This window comes from Melanostigma gelatinosum, assembly GCF_949748355.1.
Source record: "Melanostigma gelatinosum genome assembly, chromosome: 3".
Classification (NCBI taxonomy): domain Eukaryota; kingdom Metazoa; phylum Chordata; class Actinopteri; order Perciformes; family Zoarcidae; genus Melanostigma; species Melanostigma gelatinosum.
The window spans coordinates 21,312,909-21,333,195 of NC_136636.1; the positions used below are offsets into that span (position 1 = coordinate 21,312,909).

General features: G+C 41.0%; 1 protein-coding gene across 1 annotated transcript in view; it reads left to right on the forward strand.

Annotated features, from left to right (window-relative positions):
- The window catches only part of slc12a5a (solute carrier family 12 member 5a), a gene marked incomplete at its 5' end in the record, with an annotated part of 87,731 nt that overhangs the window by 38,842 nt on the left and 28,602 nt on the right, over positions 1-20,287 (forward strand). The window contains 2 exons of the mRNA XM_079297159.1: positions 5,067-5,160; positions 5,777-5,914. Coding sequence (XP_079153285.1) covers positions 5,067-5,160; positions 5,777-5,914 — 232 coding nt within the window. The remainder of the gene's footprint in view (positions 1-5,066; positions 5,161-5,776; positions 5,915-20,287) is intronic.

Sequence of the window (20,287 nt, forward strand, 5' to 3'; positions counted from 1 at the left end):
GAGGATCGTCTATATTTACCAGCACTTTCATACATGAAGTAGCTGTGAATACATTTTGGATGTGTATAAAAAGACACATTTCTTTCAGTTATATTTAATTTGTCCCTATTTGTACATGAAATGGCTGAAATCCAGCCGTCTCTGCCCAGAATAAGGCCACGTTTGTTTTTCTGCTGCTGCACAACACCGTCGGCAAGGTCTGGGCCAAGCATATGCACCATCACATGTAGCTATAAATACACACACGCCAAATCAACAAGTGGCCCCCCTCAAGAACCAACATCTAGCACGATGGCTTTTCCCCTTGAAGTTGGTTCGCTGAGGGAAAGAGCAGTATGGCAGCGCGACACAGAGCACAACAGTCCGTACGTGTAAAGAGAGAGAGAGCAATAACTGTGCCTGTCGCCACCCAAACCGTCGCACAAGGTGGATCAATAAAACAAAGTCCAATAGCTCTCATAGCTGTGGGATGACACATCAAGCACAATGTAGGACCATACTGAAGTGTTTTACCCATTTATGAAATATAATTCTTGCAAACGTTTTCACACCAAATGACTAAATATATTAAATATTTCATATTGTGCATGGTAACAAAAAACTGCAAATACAACTGACTATGAGGCTATTAATTACACCAGAATCTGAACAATAGCAACTATATTTTTTAAATATATTTATCACGTTTATAGATTGAATTTTGTTTTCCAATCCTCCCTCTGAAGTCACTCTGAAGATAGAAGAGTAGTCGCATAACTAAGGGCATTCAAAGTTGCACGAAATAAGCAGCCATCATAACCTCTGTTTTTTTATTAATTAGAGCTGAAACAATGAATTGACAGAAAATTCATCTGAACCTATTATGTAAATCAATATATATATATAGATATATACATATATATATCTATATATATATATAGATATATATATTGTATATTTGTGTTTGTGTATTTCCAACCACTCACTTTGTCTAATGTGACAAAGTAATGTGAAGGTAAATATCGTATGACTTTTGAGTGTTGGTCACCGGATAGAACTAAATATTTGAAGATGGCACCTTTCACTGTTTTACGACATTTTATTTACCAAACAATGGATCTAGAAGAAATTCAATAGGTTTATCCATAATGAAAATAATTGTTTGTTGGCTATTTGGCGAGTAATCAATTATTTAGTCAATACGATGTCATAATGGTGAAAGATGCCCAATTACCCATCAATATTTCCATGAGCCCGAGGTCAGATCTATCGATTGCAATGCAAACATGGGAAAAGATGCAAATCCTCAAATTCAAGAAGCTTAAAGCCACAAAGCGTTTGGCTTTCTTTTCCTGAAAAATGATCAATCGATTATCAAAAGTGTTCAAATGAATTCAATAGAATATCTGTCAATGCTGGTTGGTCTTTTCTGTCAGACAACCAGCGCAGTGTGTGCTGCTGTAGCTCGGACAACCGCGCTGAACGTCACAGCGACGGCATTGAAAATAATGATAGCGAGAGCCATTGTTGGACGGATCCCATCAGATTGAAGGAGGATAAGCTGCTTGGGCGATGCGGTCCGAGCAAAACTCTTTTCGGCACTGTCATTTCTCCAAAACGGGGGTTATCTGTCATTCCTTTGATGGTAGAGTTTTAATTCCTAGCCGGTGAGGAGAAATGGGCCGTGGCGAGATAAGTGATGGGATAGAGAAGTTGTCTCTGGGCATTAGCCCTTCAGATGTACAACAGTGTCTGTGTGATCCTTGAAACACTATTCACTCCCAGTGTTGTTTTACAAATCTGACTCATATGTTAAACAGTGGAGCGCAGTTGAAGTTCAGGCAAAGCATGTGTGTGTGTGTGTGTGTCAGCTGTTTCACTGAAGCTTCACCACATCCGTCAGACTATCAGCTGACTAGTAACGTCCAATCAGATACATGCAGGTGTACAACACGGCCATTTTAACCGGTCACATTTTACTGTTAGTCTGCTGATTCATGCCAACATATTTAACAGTCACAACTCCCACGACCACCTCACATTTAATGATATAACCATTTGATGTAAATGATAAAGGTATCTGTATTTGTTCCTTAGTTAGTTAGTTAGTTAGTTAGTTAGGAGAAAGCTAGTTAGTTAGTTAGTTGAACTGTATTCCTCATTGAGATCTCTTTTCTTATAGAGATTTAAGAAGACAATACACAAGACAAGTTGGTCTCATGAAACAATCACCACACACAACCTCACTTTTTTAAACAATCACAAATGCAAAAAAATATCAGTGTGTAAAATTGTACTTGTTTATTCCAGTCGTACAGTGAGTGCATAGTAACAGAAACAGATTTGGTATGAGGAACATTCAAAGCTCATGTATCCTGCGATCCAGTGTCATGATTGCTCATTTGTACTAAGGTGAACTTCAAACAATAACATTATGGATTCATCTGTGAATTGCTTGATGAATGCATTCATTTATCATTTTAGTCTTTAAAATGTCTACAATTCTAAAGAGGTTACACCTTGAAATTGCTTGTTTTGTGCGACTAACTCCAAACCCCCCCAACAATACTTTACAATGATTAAGAAGAGCTAGATGTACCGTATGTGAGTCCGTTATCGACTGTCGAGCAATATTCCAAGTTATCGCCGTAGTACTGCACTGCATTAAGTTGATGTAAACCTGATGAAGCAGCCTCGAGCGAGTGGTTTCAGTGTCGTGTGTGTTTAAAGGCGTATACATTGTCGCATACTGTACACCTCCCTCTGTGCTCATGGACGTTTATCACCTCTCCCCTGCACAACAAGCCTGACACTACTTCCCACTGATGCATGTAGCACTATCGTAGAGGCGTACGACCCTCACATGGTCTGAAGAGGTACAAATAGTTTTAAACAAGCAACTAAATAATACGCGTCTTCTGAAAACCCTCTGCAGGAGCTTCCCTTTTACCGCCTGTGTACGTTTTAACCTGCAGGTCAAAGTGAGCTCAACCTTAAGTGCTGCAGAAGCTTTTACATTTTACAGTGTGCCTCTCTCTTCCCTCCCTCCCTCTGCGGGTTCCCATTTCAGGTCTGGCCGCCTCGTCTTTGTCTGTCTGAGCCCATGTCTCTCTCCTTGTCACGATCCGCTCTCGCCCCATCTATCTGTGTCTCTTTCCATCTTCTCATCCGCACCCTCATTCTCTTGCTCTCCATCTCTTTGTATCAACCTCTCCTCTGCCAGCTTCTGTCTTTGTGCTCTTTACGTGCCTGTGTCTCCGTACACCCCCCCCTTGTCTCAGTGTCCCCGTCTGAGTGGCCCTCTCGCTGTGTCTCCATAGAACAGCGCGCCGGCTGTTAGCGGTGCCCCGACGTCATGGCACATGGCTGCAGCAACCCGGCTATAAATAACTCGGTCTTGGTGTGCTCGGCCCAAGACGGGACGGAGAGCCAGAGGGAGAGCGATCTGCTGTCTCCCTCAAGAGACGCTCGAAGGGGAAGGTGCAAATAAGACAGCTTACTTTGTGCTGCTTTTTGCCACCAAGACATTCATTGTACTTGGGGAACAAAGGGATTCTGAATTCTATTTTTTTTCCAGACAAGTCGAGCAAACGTCTGGTCGGGAAGCAGTTCAAGTACAAAGACATGTTGAAGCTTCATGCACACAACAGTGAGGAGTAGAATAATCAAACACAGGTCTACAATCAGCACAGACGACTGCAGACGTTGAACCATTGTTCTCCATCTCTGTCTTGGTGCATCGTCGCGTCCAAAAATGACAAATCACCGCGTCCCAATTCACAATAGGCCTCAGCTATAAATTATGGGAAGAGCGAATTTGTACATAAATGAACGTTTCTGACCATTTTTACTGCCATTTCCGCATCATCTGACATCGTCGTGAACAGGTAAACCAGCCATTTTGAAAGACACATACGTCTGATGAATCACAACCTCGTTTTATGCACGTGCTTCACACGTGTTGAATACTTAAAATAAGATGAATGCATTTAGGCAGAGTTAGCAAATCTGAATATTTATAATTTCCAGGCATGCGTATGTGATGATGATTTGTTGTTTCATATTCATATTCAGAACCACCGACCCTTCAATATATGGCAAAACAAAAAAGAAACTGTTCTGTGTAGAGATTCAACCGTGAGATATTTTTCCACAGGTGTCGAATGTAGAACCACAATTATGCGGTTGTAATTCTATCAGCAGCACAGGCTGTTTCTTACCTAAATGATGTATATAACAAGAAACACCTGAAGTCCTAACTCATGAGCTACCGTAGTTAAGCTCAACAAATACCTGTTTAAAAGGTCCAACAGTTCAATGGCCCAACAGCTATCAACCTTAACTAATAAAGCGAGGACTACTTGTGAATTCCTGTGGCTTCTTCACAATAAGCTGCTTTACTTGCTGGAGGGCTCCTATTAGTAGTCGTGGTAGTGGAGCAGTCACCCTGTGAGACGTTTGTGGTCAATCTTCAAACCTCAATTGGAAATCAATGAGCTCGTCAATGTTCTCGAGTCAGACGCAGTCCTTCCCATCTCGTTTGTTTTGGAGATGTGCCTCGTGCCTGATACTGTCAACTTCTTTGACGGATGTTTCTGGATGGAGTCATGACGCCTGCAGCCGAAATAACATGTTTTCTAGGGTGAAAAGACATTTCTTGTCATTTCTCTGCGTCAGTGTTCAAACTTGTGATCTACTTGTTTGTCAGTGTCGCGAAGAACTGATTGAGATGTTCCAGTTTGTGTTCTTCCTCTGGCCATATGGAATATTTAGCGCTGCACATATTGTGAACGCACACTCCATTAGTTATGGTTCTGTTCCTCTGCTTTCCTGACTGTGGGCGCTTTGTGCAGACAAAAAGCCCCCCCCCCCCCTCCTCTCCTGGCAGACCTCCTCCAGTTGGAGCTTTCTGTCTGTGTGTATTTCTTTGCTTCGACAATGAGTTAAAAGTGTTATTTTGACACGAAGAAGCTCATGTCTGGTTTGTGCATTAGGCGCTCTGCTGGTTTTCTCTATTTCAGTCCAGTCTAAAAGTGGTGTGTATGTGTGTGTGTGTGTGTGTGTGTGTTTCTGCTTCCAGGTGACAGTATTCCCAAGGAGAGCAGCCCCTTCATCAACAGCAGTGATGCTGCCGCAGAGAAGAGCCAGCAGTATGACGGCAAGAACATGGCCTTGTTTGAGGTACGGGCCACTGTTCTACACACACACACACGTTGATTTGTTAACACACACAATCAGTCCTAATCATAAGAAGCAGGTTACACTCTCTGTCTCATAATTCAGTGATTAAATAGGGTCTCTGACATCTGTTAATGAGGGTAATTACTGAGTGAAGGGCATGTTGGAGCAAATATCCCACTGCTACAGGAAAGAACTTCAGCGCGGCAATTTGCCACAGCTCTGCTCAAATTGACATTGTGCTCTCACTGGGATTTTTTGATTAAACATGAAAAAAGTAAAAGAAATCAGAAGGTAAACTATTTACTGTGTCGGCACTTTTTTTCCAGATGGGTTTGAATTTGCAAAATCTGTGTCGCTCAGTACCTGAAATAGTAACACTTAAGAACACTTGATATCAATACAGGTAAGAATGAATACAGTTACAGTGCCTGGTTCACCTGGCTGGCTGAGATGCATTGCATTTCCTTCAAAAGCCCATTAAACAGACACTCATTCTGTGTGTGTGTGTGTGTGTGTGTGTGTGTGTGTGTGTGTGTGTGTGTGTGTGTGTGTGTGTGTGTGTGTGTGTGTGTGTGTGTGTGTGTGTGTGTGTGTGTGTGTGTGTGTGTGTCTGCAGGAGGAGATGGACACCAGCCCCATGGTGTCGTCTCTTCTCAGCAGCCTGGCCAACTACTCCAACCTGCCCCAAGGTAGCAAGGAGCACGAGGAGGCCGAGAACAATGAGGCTGAGTCATCGCGCAAGAAACCCGTCAAGGTATTTGACAAAATCCACGAATCCATACGAGACAGTACACACATGTATGCTTGCATCCTACATAGGGCTGCCACTAACGATGATGACATCTAACTATTGTGTATCGATTAATCTATCCACTAGTGGACAGGAGGCAGGGTTGGTAACAATCTTCAAATACATTTTTGTTCTGACAATGAATCAAATCCTTCTTAATTGGGCCCCCGAACGTAATGATTGGACTTTGTCGGTGCATGTGTTCTGAGCGGGTGAGCAGGGTGGATCTATGTGTGCTGCAGCATGGAAGAAGCACGCATTCAGTGGAATTTGCGAGGTAGCAGACCGACAACTTTTCAGCTTTATGGACGTATGTAGCAGCTGCAAGGACAAAAAACATATTTTCAAGAAAACCAAAACATGCGTCGATTTAAAATTTTCAGCATCATCGATTACTCCAAAATAATCGCGGCAGCCCTAATCCTATGTTGTGGAGGTAACAGTTTGATAGATGGATAGATAACTTTATTCATCCCAAAGGAAATTTGGGCATCCAGTTGCTTAAACGACACCAATACACAACAGGAATAAAGACTAAAAATATTAATTAAAAAAAAACAAAAAAAAAAGAGCAGTGAAGTGATAGTCTAGCCACAAGAACTACCACAAAGCGCTGTCAATGTAATTAAGTATCTTACATTGGGCTGTAGTAATGGGTTTTTATTGTAATTGTATCCTAAAATCGGTAATTCATAGGAATGATTGGATAACTGAAAAATGTATCTCAGTTCTGAAAAATGGGGGATTTCTTTTGTTTTATTTTACAAAAAAGTCAAGGGATTTAAGTTTTAACTTTCAAATACCTATAGAATTTTCAATGAATATGCATTATCAACATTTATCATGCAAATCCTATTCTGAGCTGACCAGAGGAGGACCAAATGTACTGAACAATTATTATTCTGCTGATCTTTGTCTTCTATAGCAGCAAACACAACAATACCTGATACATGACGCTGAACAATCTGGATGAAAGTCAGGTGAAAATGGCCTGCTCCTTTTAGTAAATCCTTGTATTTCAACTGAAAATCAATAAGAACTGCAAGAGGTCAGTTTAAAGTGTGTTAAAGTGTGTGTATCTGCAGTAAAAATAAGAGCACTAATGGGTTTTCTGAGGTCAACGTGTTAAAAAAGAACAGGTGTAGTGTTTTCTATCAGGCAATGTGTGTCATCTAGTGTAAAAACATGCATGGGGGAGACTCCAAACAAGTTTTCTTATTTTTTTTTCTTCAAGCAATGTCTTTTTTTTTTCTTTTTTCTGGCCATTCCTCCATAAAGCCACCCTCCTAAAGTGGTCCTACATACAGATCCTCTAATCTCCCCCCTGGAGCTCCAGGGTTGTCTTTGGTCTCTGATTAATGTTACATTTTGTAACATTAATCCATTAGATCATGTGAAATTTAGATTGCACACAGGAGAACTTTATTCAAATAATTATGTGACTTCTGAAGATAATTGTAGCACCAGATCTTATTTAGGGGCTTTCATAGAGAAGTTTTTAATTTCACTTCACCAATTTTGACTATTTTGTGTAGGTCCATCACATTAAATCCCCCCCCCCCCCCCCAAAAGAAAAACTATTTTAATTCCAGGTTGTAATGCAACAAAATAGGGAAAAGGCCAAGGGGTGTGAATACTCCTGCAAGGCACCTCACATCTCTTTGCTGCGGATGTACATTTGCTATAATATTGTTTACTGCGCACCCTGGACAACTTGTTCACCTAAGGGGTTCTTGTGCCTGTTGCCAGGAGATGGTCATTAAGCGACACCAAATATAGATTTGTAATAGCCGTTACATCATTAATCCCTCAGAGCAGAGTTTATTGTTGTTTGGCTAACACAGTCACTGGAGAGAAAGGAAAAACTCCACCAGTTTAGAAGCTGTCAATCATTCTCTGTTGATTTTATAAATCCCCTGTTCGTGTTACCGGATTGCATCTTAAATGCCACTCACTAATGAGTTCCTTCCACATCATCCCCTGGTATTTTCTGCTGTTGGGTGTTGAGATGCCAGCAGAAAGGAGTTTACTTCTCAGCACTTGAATGACAGGCAGGCAGCTACATTATTAATCCTGTGGGAAATGGTGATTTTAGCAGCAAGGCCAGATGTGACATTGCAATGCTGAGATGAGAAGAGATGCTGATAATGATGACGATGACGATAATGCAAATAATGAAAGACGTCGTCCCAGAGGAGGCAGGCTGGGGGGGGAAATGGACTGATTCACATCTTTACACATGATTAACATATTTATCATGAGGCTGTAACTACATATGAGGTGAAACGCATGAAGTTTAGACGTTGAGTGGCCACAGCAGTGACAGGTTGACAGCTTTTCTATGACCTTTGACCCAGTCTGTCTTCCCAGGTGCCCAATCAGCCTGATATTTGTGCCTTTCTCCTCACGTGTGTCAGTCAGTTTTCCATTCTTTTCCTCGTGAGTGAGGTTTTTCTTATTTGTTCTCACCGTGAAGCAGATTACTGAAGATGACCTCGAATGGCAGTGTACCTATCTGATATACTGTCTGGTTTACCCACTGTGAATCCAGATGAGTCCCGTAGATATACAGTCGATCCTCAGAGGAAACACATTTCAAACCGACAACGGAGACGAGCTTTCTCGGTACAATCGACCTCATGCCGGTATTGATTTCTGCATGTGTGTCTTTCTTTCACAAAGTATAGTGATAAAAACAGCATGAACAAACAGACTACTGAAGTGCATAAAAATGGAGAATAGTTTTCATCCCACATTCCACTTAATTATTACAGAGATTTCCGCCACATCTCATCAGCGGCTGGCTTTCTCATTAGCAGTGAGATTGTTTAGTTGTTGTCACATGACCCGAGTAGCTGCTCTAGTTAACCGCTTTAGTCCAGACTAAAATATCTCATTGATGGATCAATTTGGACATTTTGTGCAGACAGTCATGGTCCCCAGAGGATAAAGCCCCCTGACTTCGGTGATCCTCCAACGTTTAGCACAGCGCCACCAACAGGTTGACATATGTGGCTTTGAGTGAAATGTCTCCACAATAATTGGATTGATTTCCATAAAATGTGATTCAGGGCTCTAGAGTGTGACCGTTTTGGTGGCACCTTTCATCACTTCCAACCCCCAACTTCTGGTGTCGTTGTTCGGACCACTCCCGTCTTCGAACTCAGCCTTCATGTTGATCTCAACAACACACCTGTAAAATTTCATGACTGCATGTTGCACGGTTGTGACGCTACCACGTTGACTAAATCTGTCCACAGACAGACATATCAAGTAATCAAAAGCCCTTCTGCGGTAGTTCAGAACAGTAGGCGTCTCTAGGAACACATTTTGCCATGATGACACACACGTGAGCCGCACGCTGTATGGCTGTTCATTTCATTCAAAAACGTCAACCTCTCTTTCCAGAAACACTCTTTTCTCAGTTCATCAAGATAATCCACAGACCTCACTGGAACTACTTTCTACAGAAGAACTAGTCCTCATGGTTCATAATAAGATTGTAATTTGGGTGACCTAACCTTTGAAACAGGTTTTAAAACTACCATCTGTCCTGATCGTACAAATATAGCAGGCAGCAGCTTTAGAAAACAACAGTGTCCACATGGGAGTTGCATCGGTTCACAAAGTCTTCACTGTTTCTCGGATGTAAGGTGAATTTGTCTGGTTCCCCTCAGCTCGGCTAACCCTGGGAGCAGGTCTAATCTTCTCCCTGTCACCCCAAACCCTTCAATACTTCAATTAGTCTGCACGCTACACCAAGCTGCTGCTTCTCCAATCAGCAGCCTATTCCACAGGCAATCTCTCCATCGCCATGAGAGGCTTTTCATTAAGGCAGCCTGTGGCGTTTTCTCTCTCTCGCTCTCTCTCTCTCTCTTTCTCTTTCTCGCCTTCCCTCTCCATTTCTTGCCCCTCTCCCTCGTCCCCGCTCTCCATCTCCTTCACCATCGGCCCCTCGAGTTAGGGAGTTGTGAGCGAGGGAGATGGAGGCAGCGGCCTTTCTTCGTCGCAGTGTAAAAGCCCACATTAGAGATTTGGTTGGCGTGTGACATGAGTGAGCAGTCCCGAAAGTCACACAGGTTCAAATGGAAACCAGTCACAGCTAATCTGCTGGCAATTTTCTCTTTTCCTCACTCTCTTCCTTTTGAAACCTAACACAACAAGGCAAGCTTATTTGATTTCCATCTTTCAAACACAGGGTTGGGGTTAGGGTTTAACCCTAACCCCAACCCTGTGCTGCAACTGCACTGTTTTGGGTCACTGTTACCGCTCTCATCAAAAACTCCTAAAAACCCCCCTCACAGAATTTGCAGCTGGCCTGTGGACATGTTGGAGCATTTAGCAGAGTAAAGAACCAGATATTTCCCTCAGGAGTAAATAGAGACCAAAGGAGTGAATTGTGGACTTGTACTTATACTCGACAGGTGGCCAAATACTCCAAATGAATGCTAATGTTGCTCTGAAGCTGCTGGATGAGCAAATAGGCAAACGCAGTACATCAGCTTGGCAAGGAAACAATATGTCAGGGACAGTTTAGGTCAGTTTTACAGCTTGTAGCGCTGCCCTACCCAAGTGGGTAGTAAAGGCAGGTTAAGGAACACAGTGAATTGGACAATTCAATCTTTTAGAATAAGATGAAATCAAATAAAACACAAATAGTACAAAAAATAATTCACAATGTACAGTTTCAGTGCAGTTACATTTAAGTTTCTCAAATGTAAAAAAAAAAATAGATGAAGAAGTTGCGGGACGGTAGCTAAATGACTCGTGTTGGTTTCCTTAAGATCAGAGGGTTCCTACGTATGTTCTTAATTATCAGAACTCTATTTTGCTCCTGATTCGTAGTGATATGTGCAGAGAGCAGCACTTTTTAAAGCATGATCCATAACTAAATGGAAGCTGGTGAGGAAGATGTATCAACAGGAGAAATACTTTCAGTCGCCTTATAGAAAGTGGAAATCCTGCAGCGTCTTCCACAATATGTTGCTGTTGTCTCATGATTTGTACGGGAAGACAAGAAACCTTTTTCAGTTGTACATCTGGCTGGAGATGCAAAGTAGCTTCTCTAAATCGTATCTGGACATGAGACCTCTAATTCTTGCAACTTGTTTCAGATGATAAATAGCCTGATTTAGTCATCACCGTGACATCAGTGCTGAACTTTAAATATCTTTATGAAATGACACGATTTCGTACTTGGCCTTTAGTATTTGCTCTGTAAAGTCTTGTGTATGAACCAAATTCAACACAATACAAATCATGAACCGATTCAAAGATACTTTTATTCATGTTATTTTCGAGACGAGTGCTCATGCCAAGAATTACAGGAGCATTATTCGATACGCTCTCTGTCCCTTTTTTATTCATTTTTTTTACAGCATAATGTTCCTTCACATACACGTTGTCTCCCTTCTCGGTGTTTTATGACCCCTGCTCTTATCTCTCTCCCTCCCTCCCTCATTAGACCGGTGCATCGTATCAGTATTCCCATCGTCACCCCTCTGTAGGATGTACCGTGATTTAGTGTCAGTTCATGTTACACATTACAGCAGCATATACACTTGAGTTCACAGCGGAGATTTCACACCTTACATTTTGTCCATTGAGTTAAGACACCAGGCTAATGAGCTGAGCACCGTTTTTGTTCTAGGGTTGCAGTTATTATTTTCATCATTTTTCAAAGATATTCAATTCACAGTCATGCAGAAAAGCAACAAATCATCTCACTGAGGAGCTGGAAAATGCTCGAATTTTCTGCTTGAAAAGTAAATTATTATTCATGATAATTGTTGATTATTCATTATTTGTTATTTTTCTGTCCAACTCATGGGTTAATCAACCAACCACGGACTATTCAATGTCATTATGTCTTATTTCAGGTTCTTAAATTAAATTTAAAAGATTTGAGTCAAGCATCATTTGCATTAAATTGTCAAACTTGATTGAGATGAATTAAAGAACAAATAATTTGTCTTTAGGAACTTTTATCCTGAATTTTTATTGTTAGTTTTAAGATATTTTATCTTGATTCCTCTTATTTTCATACATTATTTGGCAGATGTCTTGTTTGACACTTTCAAATTCCTCTCGATTCAACATTATTGTGCTTATTTGTGGGCGAGTTTCTACAGTTCAGAATCTATTTTCAACTCAAGTGTCCTGCTCTTATCCGAGCCAGGTTACTGATGACCTGATTTTCAGCGTGTACCTGCTGTTCAGAAGCACATGTGCATTAGTGGCTAAGGAGACTTTTAGTCTTGAAGATGATAGTGGAGGCATCACACATGAGGCTTTGTGGAGTCTTTTAACCTGAAGAATATTCTAGTAACACATGTCACCGCTATTTCACGGTGGTGAGCCTTCAGCACCACAGAGCACGTTTAGCTACAGCAGTCGGTGTTGTCAGATGGATAATGCTTTTACACATACATGCTCGCTCGCACACACACACACACACACACACATTGACCGCTGAGTGACTGGTTCATCCACAGCTGGTCAGGGAGGCTGATGTTCCCTGGCCTCGCCTCTTGCTGTCTATTTAATAATTCAGCACACCTGAGCAGAAACACATTTGCCCTATCAGCTCCTGTTTGGCCAGCAGAGCGTGGAGATGGCGTTACAAGCTCCCAGTCTGTCTCCCTCCCTGTCATTAGCCTCCCCCTCTCCCTCCACCGCTCCACTTCATGCCTCAACTAGTGTGCATGCTCCCCTCTCCTTTTTTCCTCCTCTTCCTCCCCACCTCTCTTGTTACCTCTTCTCCAATTCCCTCCCCTCCTGGTTCTTCCTTTCCTTTTGTTTCCTCCTCCTCCTCCTCCTCTCCTCAGCCCTACCTACCTATCCTCTGCCTTCCTTTCCTGCTGTCTCCTCTCCCTTGTCTTTCCTCCTAGATGCCTTCACTCTCTCCTTCACTGTCTCCTAAGTTCTTGCCCAATCTGTCAGAAAAATCCAACACCAATGTGTAACATCTAACAAATGAACTATCATGTGCATTGATAACGTATCGGTGGAATTCATTTGATCTACAGCAGAAAATAAGGACAAATAATTCATGACGTTGAATTCGATGATGGTGCTACAGCAGCCTCAGCTGGCCTGCATAGAAACAGGGATATACCGATATTGGATATCGAGTTAATTCTGTCTCAATTAGCTGGATTGGGTGTCGTGGGCCGACCTATTTAATTCAATTCCATATATATATATACACATTATATTCTGGAATTTTAATTCCTGTTTGAAGTTTTGACCAATTTGTTGATTTGATTTGTAATTTCTGTTTATTTTGAAGATTTTCTACAAAATTGCTGGTGTACGATTTACTATTTCAGCAATGTTTAAGTAAAATTCTGATGTTGCCTTACACATAAATCCCAGTCACTTCCACACAGTGAGGCATTCAGCTTATTAATATCGAATCATTACTCTGTATTGGCAGACATGCAAAGCCCAGGTATCAGTATCATATTAAGCGTGAAAAAGTTGGATCGGAAATATGCAGCTCTGATTAGGAATTAATAAACATTTGACCACAGATTTATTCGGCTCGACGTGCAGCAGATTCTGGTCCTGCTGGTGAACATATAGAAATGCTGTAAGAAGTGATTCAAATGATGACGCTGGTTTTGCAGCCTAAGTAGGTTGACAGGGTATCCCAGAGCCAGAGGGCCTGGACTTTTCCTCTCCTCTCTCCTGTGACTCTTGTCGAATGCATGTCTCCCCACATTCCTCCCCCTACTCCTCTTCCCCTTTTTTCTTTTTCTATCCCCTGCAGCTAGCCATGGATGTGAAGCTGCTTTCACCTTCCCTTTTCAACTCTTGTCTTCTCCATCCTCTTAAATTCTAGAGAGAAGGGGCTACCTTTGCTAGCCTCAGCAATTCAGGAGATGTCCATAGGAGGGTCGAAAGAAGGCTGTGGGGGGTACGAAGAAGATGGAGGGAAGAGTAGGAAAGACATATTAATTAATACAGTACATGCAACACAACCAACCTACAGTACAGGTTGGTTGTGTTGTTCCAAAAACGACTCCGAGTGTTTTCTGATCTGCCACCTCTGTGGTTAAATTAGGTCTACTAAAACTAATTGGTTAAAGTTAGAAAACTATTGCTGTAAATGTTAAAAGAAAGCAATGTTGCAGAATTTAGTGTCTTGATTTTGCACCTTTTATGTTGATAGCTATCACAGGAAGCAGCGCACACTTGATGTAGCGGTTGGGTGGTGGATGTGTGTGGTCCGTCTGGCATTCATGCAGGAGACTGGAGTTTGCATCCCGTCAATGACCTGCAATTAACTATTGTGTTTTAGTGAAACCATAACCACAAGCTTTCTTGTGTTTTAGTTGGCTAACCATATATATATATATATATATATATATATATATATACACTGTAGCCATATTGTATTAGGCATAACCAGGATCTTCCCTATAGACTTAACTACGCCGCTTAGTTTCCATGCACATATATTGTATAAAGCAAAACTTTTAAAAACGTTGGACAAGAAGTATTTTTGGATCGTACAGTTTAACCTCAATGCAGTATTTGAAATTACAAAGCCATGATTCTTCTTATCTATTTTTGGTGAAATCATGTAGAGATATGTATAGAACCCTTTAATGCAGAAGTATAAATGAGGCTAAGCCCTTACCTTTGTCTTATTTGCCATAACAACAATCTAACAACAACCTCCCCTCATATCACAGTCACATGCTTCGTCGACCCAACCATCCACCACAACCTCCTTCCTAATAGCTTCTGCGACATTACAACAACGCCACATTTGCTTCTTTGAGAGGACAGTAATTACTCCCACAACTGAAAGAGGTTGCATACCAGTAAAGCTTGAACTGGTTTTTTTTTTCTAAATGTTGAAAGAGATAATGAGTGCTGTTGTTTTACTGATGAAGGCAGCGTCGAAATGAAGAAGCACACAGAGCATTTATTTTAAAAGCAATGACACGGTGTTTGATTATTGCTTCAGTGGGCTTCAGGGCTCGGTGGATCGTGTGAATAAAGTGCTTGTGATAGATGTAGAGAGGCAGAGAGAGAGCGAGGTCCAGCCTGGTGAGAGCTAGTTGTAAGTGGTAGGGCAGCAGGAGGCAGGGAATCTGAAGTAGGTGCCTCGGCAGATGTATTCAAAGGTCCTGTTGTGCGTCTAACACACCTGAGCCATCCATTCAGTGGGTTCACTTCGCTTCCCAGGGGGTCGGTGGGCAGCTGTTCATTCCTAGTGCAGTGGTGCCACGCTGGCCTACCTGTGGCTCTGCAGCAGTCAGTGTTGCCTTTGCTCACGGTGGCCCGATCTCCAGGGAAATCATCCCTCTGCTGGCTCCCAGCCCGTTAAACAGACACTCTCTGTGTGTGTGTGTGTGTGTGTGTGTGTGTGTGTGTGTGTGTGTGTGTGTGTGGGTGTGTGTGTGTGTGTGTGTGTGTGTGTGTGTGTGTGTGTGTGTGTGTGTGTGTGTGTGTGTGTGTGTGTGTGTGCGCGCCGCTGGTCAGGACTGCAATCCCCGTCCTCAAATGAAACACCAATTGAATGAAAATAGAAAAGCAGCGCTTTCAATAAACGTCCAGCCTTTTTCTCCCAACAGTGTCATTGATGCAATGCGTGCACAATTGTCTCATCTGTTCCAGGCTATTTGTCAATATAAAGTCATTAGAAGCATCCATTAGTTCACCAGATTTTTGTTTTGTTTCGGTGGCTGTTTACCAACCCCACAGAGGTTTTCCATCATGTTCAGGTTCTCCGACTCGGTGTAAGCCCGCTCAGTGTCTATTATCTGCGTCTGTACATCTTATGTAACACCCAGGATTTCTAGCAGACACACGCTGTTTTTCAAAGCCCGCCTTTTGTTGAACGAGGATTATAATTTATCACTCAGCTGCCGCAGACTCTCATGCAGCGGGCCAGCGTACGAGGTCTGCTTGATTATGGTTCTCCATTGTGTGGGAGAGCAGGCGGGGGAAATGACATTTAGCAGTCTGGAGAGGGTTATTGCCTACCTTTGCTGATGTTACTCTCCCGTGGAGTGTTGTGAGACATACACCTTTGTGTTCTAATGCTGAATAGTTTTACACACCTTTTTAGGACAGATTATAAAGTATTTTTTGCAGATATTAATGAAAAACATTAGGAGAAGAATATGTCACTTAATTCTTTCACTGCACTGTAAAAGCGTTTCTGACAAACTATTCTGCCAAGATGTTGTCTTTTTTGGATCCCTCAGTCTAACCTCAATGTGCCGTTTTGAGTTTACAAAGCCATACTTTTTCCTTTCTTATCTATTTCTGATAAAAATCAACATTCCTGGAAGTTATTATCGTTGGCTGCGACTATCTCTGAGACATCTTTTTCTCTGTTTTGATCTGTTTGAAGTGAATACTGTGAAATATTTTCCCAATAAAAGAGGCTGTTTGTCATTGTAGTTTTAGAGATCCTTTTAAATTACAATCACCCACCTTGAAAGGACTTCAGAGCCGTCGACCTCTTCAGAGTGTTGCGTCTGCTGTTGTAAATGCTCACAGGTTTTTCTCTAATAACCCACCTGTTATTACAAACTGACCTCGCACCACTTTCTGCAGCAGCAGCAGTTTTAGTCGAACAACAAAGTGCTGATGGCAGGTTTACCTTTCTGTCTGCAACACCTGACTGCTAATGTACGTTACACACCAAGTCCCAGAAGAACCTGTCCATGGAAACTCTGTCCTTTAATTACAGCTGAGCTAGAGAGAGTCATGAAAAGAAAAGGAATTTAGAGGTGAAAAGATTTAGCAGCGAGTTTGGAAATGATCCATGTTTTCTGTTATTTTATCCTTAAAGTTCGAAAGCCAGCAGATCTGACTGGTTTTGTTTCATTTTACAATTGAACCATAGATTAATTGAAACACAGTGGACCGTTTCATCTGACCAGTAGCCTAAAGAGCCTCTTCACGTGGTGAATTAAGCAAAACGATGCTGCTTACTAGGGGTGTAACGGTTCACAAAACTCACGGTTGGGTTCGGTACGATACAGTGGAGCCACGGTTCGGTACGTTTCGGTACAGTAGAAAACTATAAATGCCAGAGAAATGTACTTTATTTTAAAATATATTTATTCATTACAACTAACATCATGAACTTTGACTTTGAACAATGATGGAACTATACCTGAGTGACCCATCTTCTGGGGTGTCTTCTTAGCAACCCAAGCTTAAAAACCAAAAACTGCTCCTTAATGTTATGAAGTATTGTTACTTACATCTTGCAAAAGAGATTTTTAATCTCAATGGGACTACCTGGTTAAATACAGGTTTTTAAAAATATATATATATATATATATTCTTTTCTTTTTCTTTTTTTTTTATTTTAATTTTTTTATTCAAACGTATTTGGTTCGTCATGCGTGCCGAACCGTGAGCCTCGTACCAAACGGTTCAATACGAATACGCGTATCGTTACACCCCTGCTTACATAATACTTATATAGTTTCAAATAGAACCCATTTCAGGTTTATTAAAACTTTATTAAGACCCTCGACAAGCAGGTGATGAAAAATCCTCTCCGCCTCACACTGAAGGGCACAATCACAGTGAGTCACGATCTGATTTGCATTAGCTCAGACAACACTCAAACTGTGCGAATCATTATCATATCGTGGGGGAGGCGACAGAGATGAACGAGGTTTTCTCTCCGCTGCGCCCTCCAGCACCTGTGGAGGCCTTGATGTGCATCTTTGATTCAAGGACAATGAGGCTGAAGGTTGAGAGATTCCCTGCTGCAAGGATTTAGTTGTATAAGAGGGCAAAAAAAATTGTAAGCTCCACGGAGGAGGAACTATTCACACGTGACAAATGCAAAACATATATAGCTGAATAGAACAATAGAACCTACAAAACGACAGCAACACACTTCAGTTCATGTCTTTATTGTTTTTTGCAGTAAAGCATCATAAAAAAACCAAGAAAATTACAGACATAAAATGGTAAAACCATATTACAAAAGTAAAGTGCAACGATACCAATGGGGTTAACATAAGATTACAAGCATTCACACTTCTACAGAACATATAGTCGGTGTCCCCGTTTCTTGTTCAAGCTTCCCTGTGGAGTTGTTGACCTTTAGAAGCGCTCTGAAGGAATGTCTTTCTGTGCGCACGCATACAGAGAACATGCATGCAGGGGACACTGGATGTAAACGGACAGGGCATCTTCATTACCACAGTACACTGTACTTATAGCGCGCGACAGTTTCCACTACTCGTCATTAATAACAGTGGTTTGAGAATGTGGAAATAATTTCAAGAACAAAGTCTCGAGTAGTTTAACGGTGCCGGTCTTATTTAAATGCTAACATAAGGATTGTTTAAACTACAGTAGTGCATATATGTCATGATACTGTCTGCAAAGGTGGAAAGTAGCTAAATACATTTAAGTACAAGCACTACATGTTGAGTACAGTTTTGAGGTACTTCACCTGAGTATTTCCATTTTCTGCTGCTTTATATATTGTTCTTTTTACTTTACATGTATTTGCTCAATGTAGTTTCTAGTTACTTTACAAATTCAGATCATTAATACAGAATACTATCAACAAGTAAAATCATATATATCACGATAGATTAAGCTGCACACATATAAAGTCATTACATATACAATCAGTGATGATTTTATATTATTCTGAAAGAGACATTCTGCATGAGTACTTTTTACTTTTATAACAAAGTATATTTTCATGCAATACCTTTGTACTTTTACTGAAGTGAAATATGAAACGAAGGACTTTTACTTGTAACTGAGTATTTTTACACTGTGGTATTGCTACTTTTACTTCAGCAAAAGATCGGAGTACTTCTTCCACCACTGACGACATGTCACACCATGTTAATGTAACGTCACATACGAGGTGATACAACTACGTGATGAATGATATGTGCACATAACACATAATGTGAGATGTTAGGATCTTATCTGATCTGACACATGATAGGATATGTGACAGGATAGGATTCAACATGTTTATAAGCTATTTGCGTCTCTTCACATCCAGATCAAGGGTTTCTAGCGTGATAAGTCAGCTAATTACAGTTTTGAGTGTGAGTTCTTGCTCTGTTGTTTTTCTCAAGGAAATTAGAAGTTCATTACATTTGCAAGACCTGTTTGGACTGGCTCTCGCTCTGCTTCTCTCTCCTGCTCTTGCTCTCTCTCTCTCTCTGCAAACAGTATATTATTTATGCTTGGAAGCGAGCCTCTCCAAACAAATCACATACTGTGTAGCGTCAGACAGTATTATTCATTTGATGTCAGCCACTTGTCAGGATGATTTGATTAAAAGTCTGGATTATGAATTCCCATCTGCTGTCTCTTCCCAGTGCAGGTTTCTTTTGTGTGTAAATCCTTCATCTTGTTACAACAAATGTAATAACCACTTTTGAAGAAATATATTCGGGACCATCACTGACAACCAATCAGTGTTCAATGTACTTTCCAAAGGACATCAATATTTCATGATGCATTTTGGAATTACAGCCCGACCGATACTTGACTTTGAGGTTGATGTTGACAGATGTTTGAAAAAAAATGAAAATGAAATATTCGTCTTTTTTTAGGTAAGGAGAAAAACACCCCTGAAATCTAAGTTTTAACTGATAAAATACATCTATAATACAACACCTGCACAAAACACAAAATTGTTAGCAGAGAATACTTTACGTGCTGTTTGGACACTCAAATAAACATTTAAACATTTAAAACACGCTAGTATAGTCAAAAGGGAGTGATTTTGGACACAGCCATTTCTCCATAGCACTGCAGTGGTCAAAAACTCCTCAGTATAACTTTTAATAGAGTGTATACCATAATTATTTACAATGAATGTTTGCCAAGATAACATCATTACATTTTCTTAACGTGTCTCTTGCAAAAACGGTGACAGCTTTTCCTATTATAGTGGTTATCATCATCCTCACTTCACCCACTCAGGGAGAAAAACACATACTACTACTTTCTTGTACTCATCTGCATTTGTAGTCATAAACTGCTGCTGCTGCTGCTGCTGCTGCTGCTGCTGTTGTTACTTAGACTTAGATGTTCTGATTTGGTAAAGGATTATTTGATTGAGGAATAGTGCCCTAGAGTTTTATAACAAACTCATTTTTCTGAAATGTATGTCTACTTTTGGGATTATATTATATGCATTTAAAGACACAACTACAACAATCTTAACATATTATTTAGCAGTTCATTTTGAATCTAAAAAAATAGTATTTGGAGATGGAACAAAAACAATTGAACAAACAGATTTGTTAAGCTCTCAAGTGTTTGTGGTCTAATTGAGCTTGTAATCCCTATTTTGCTGATACT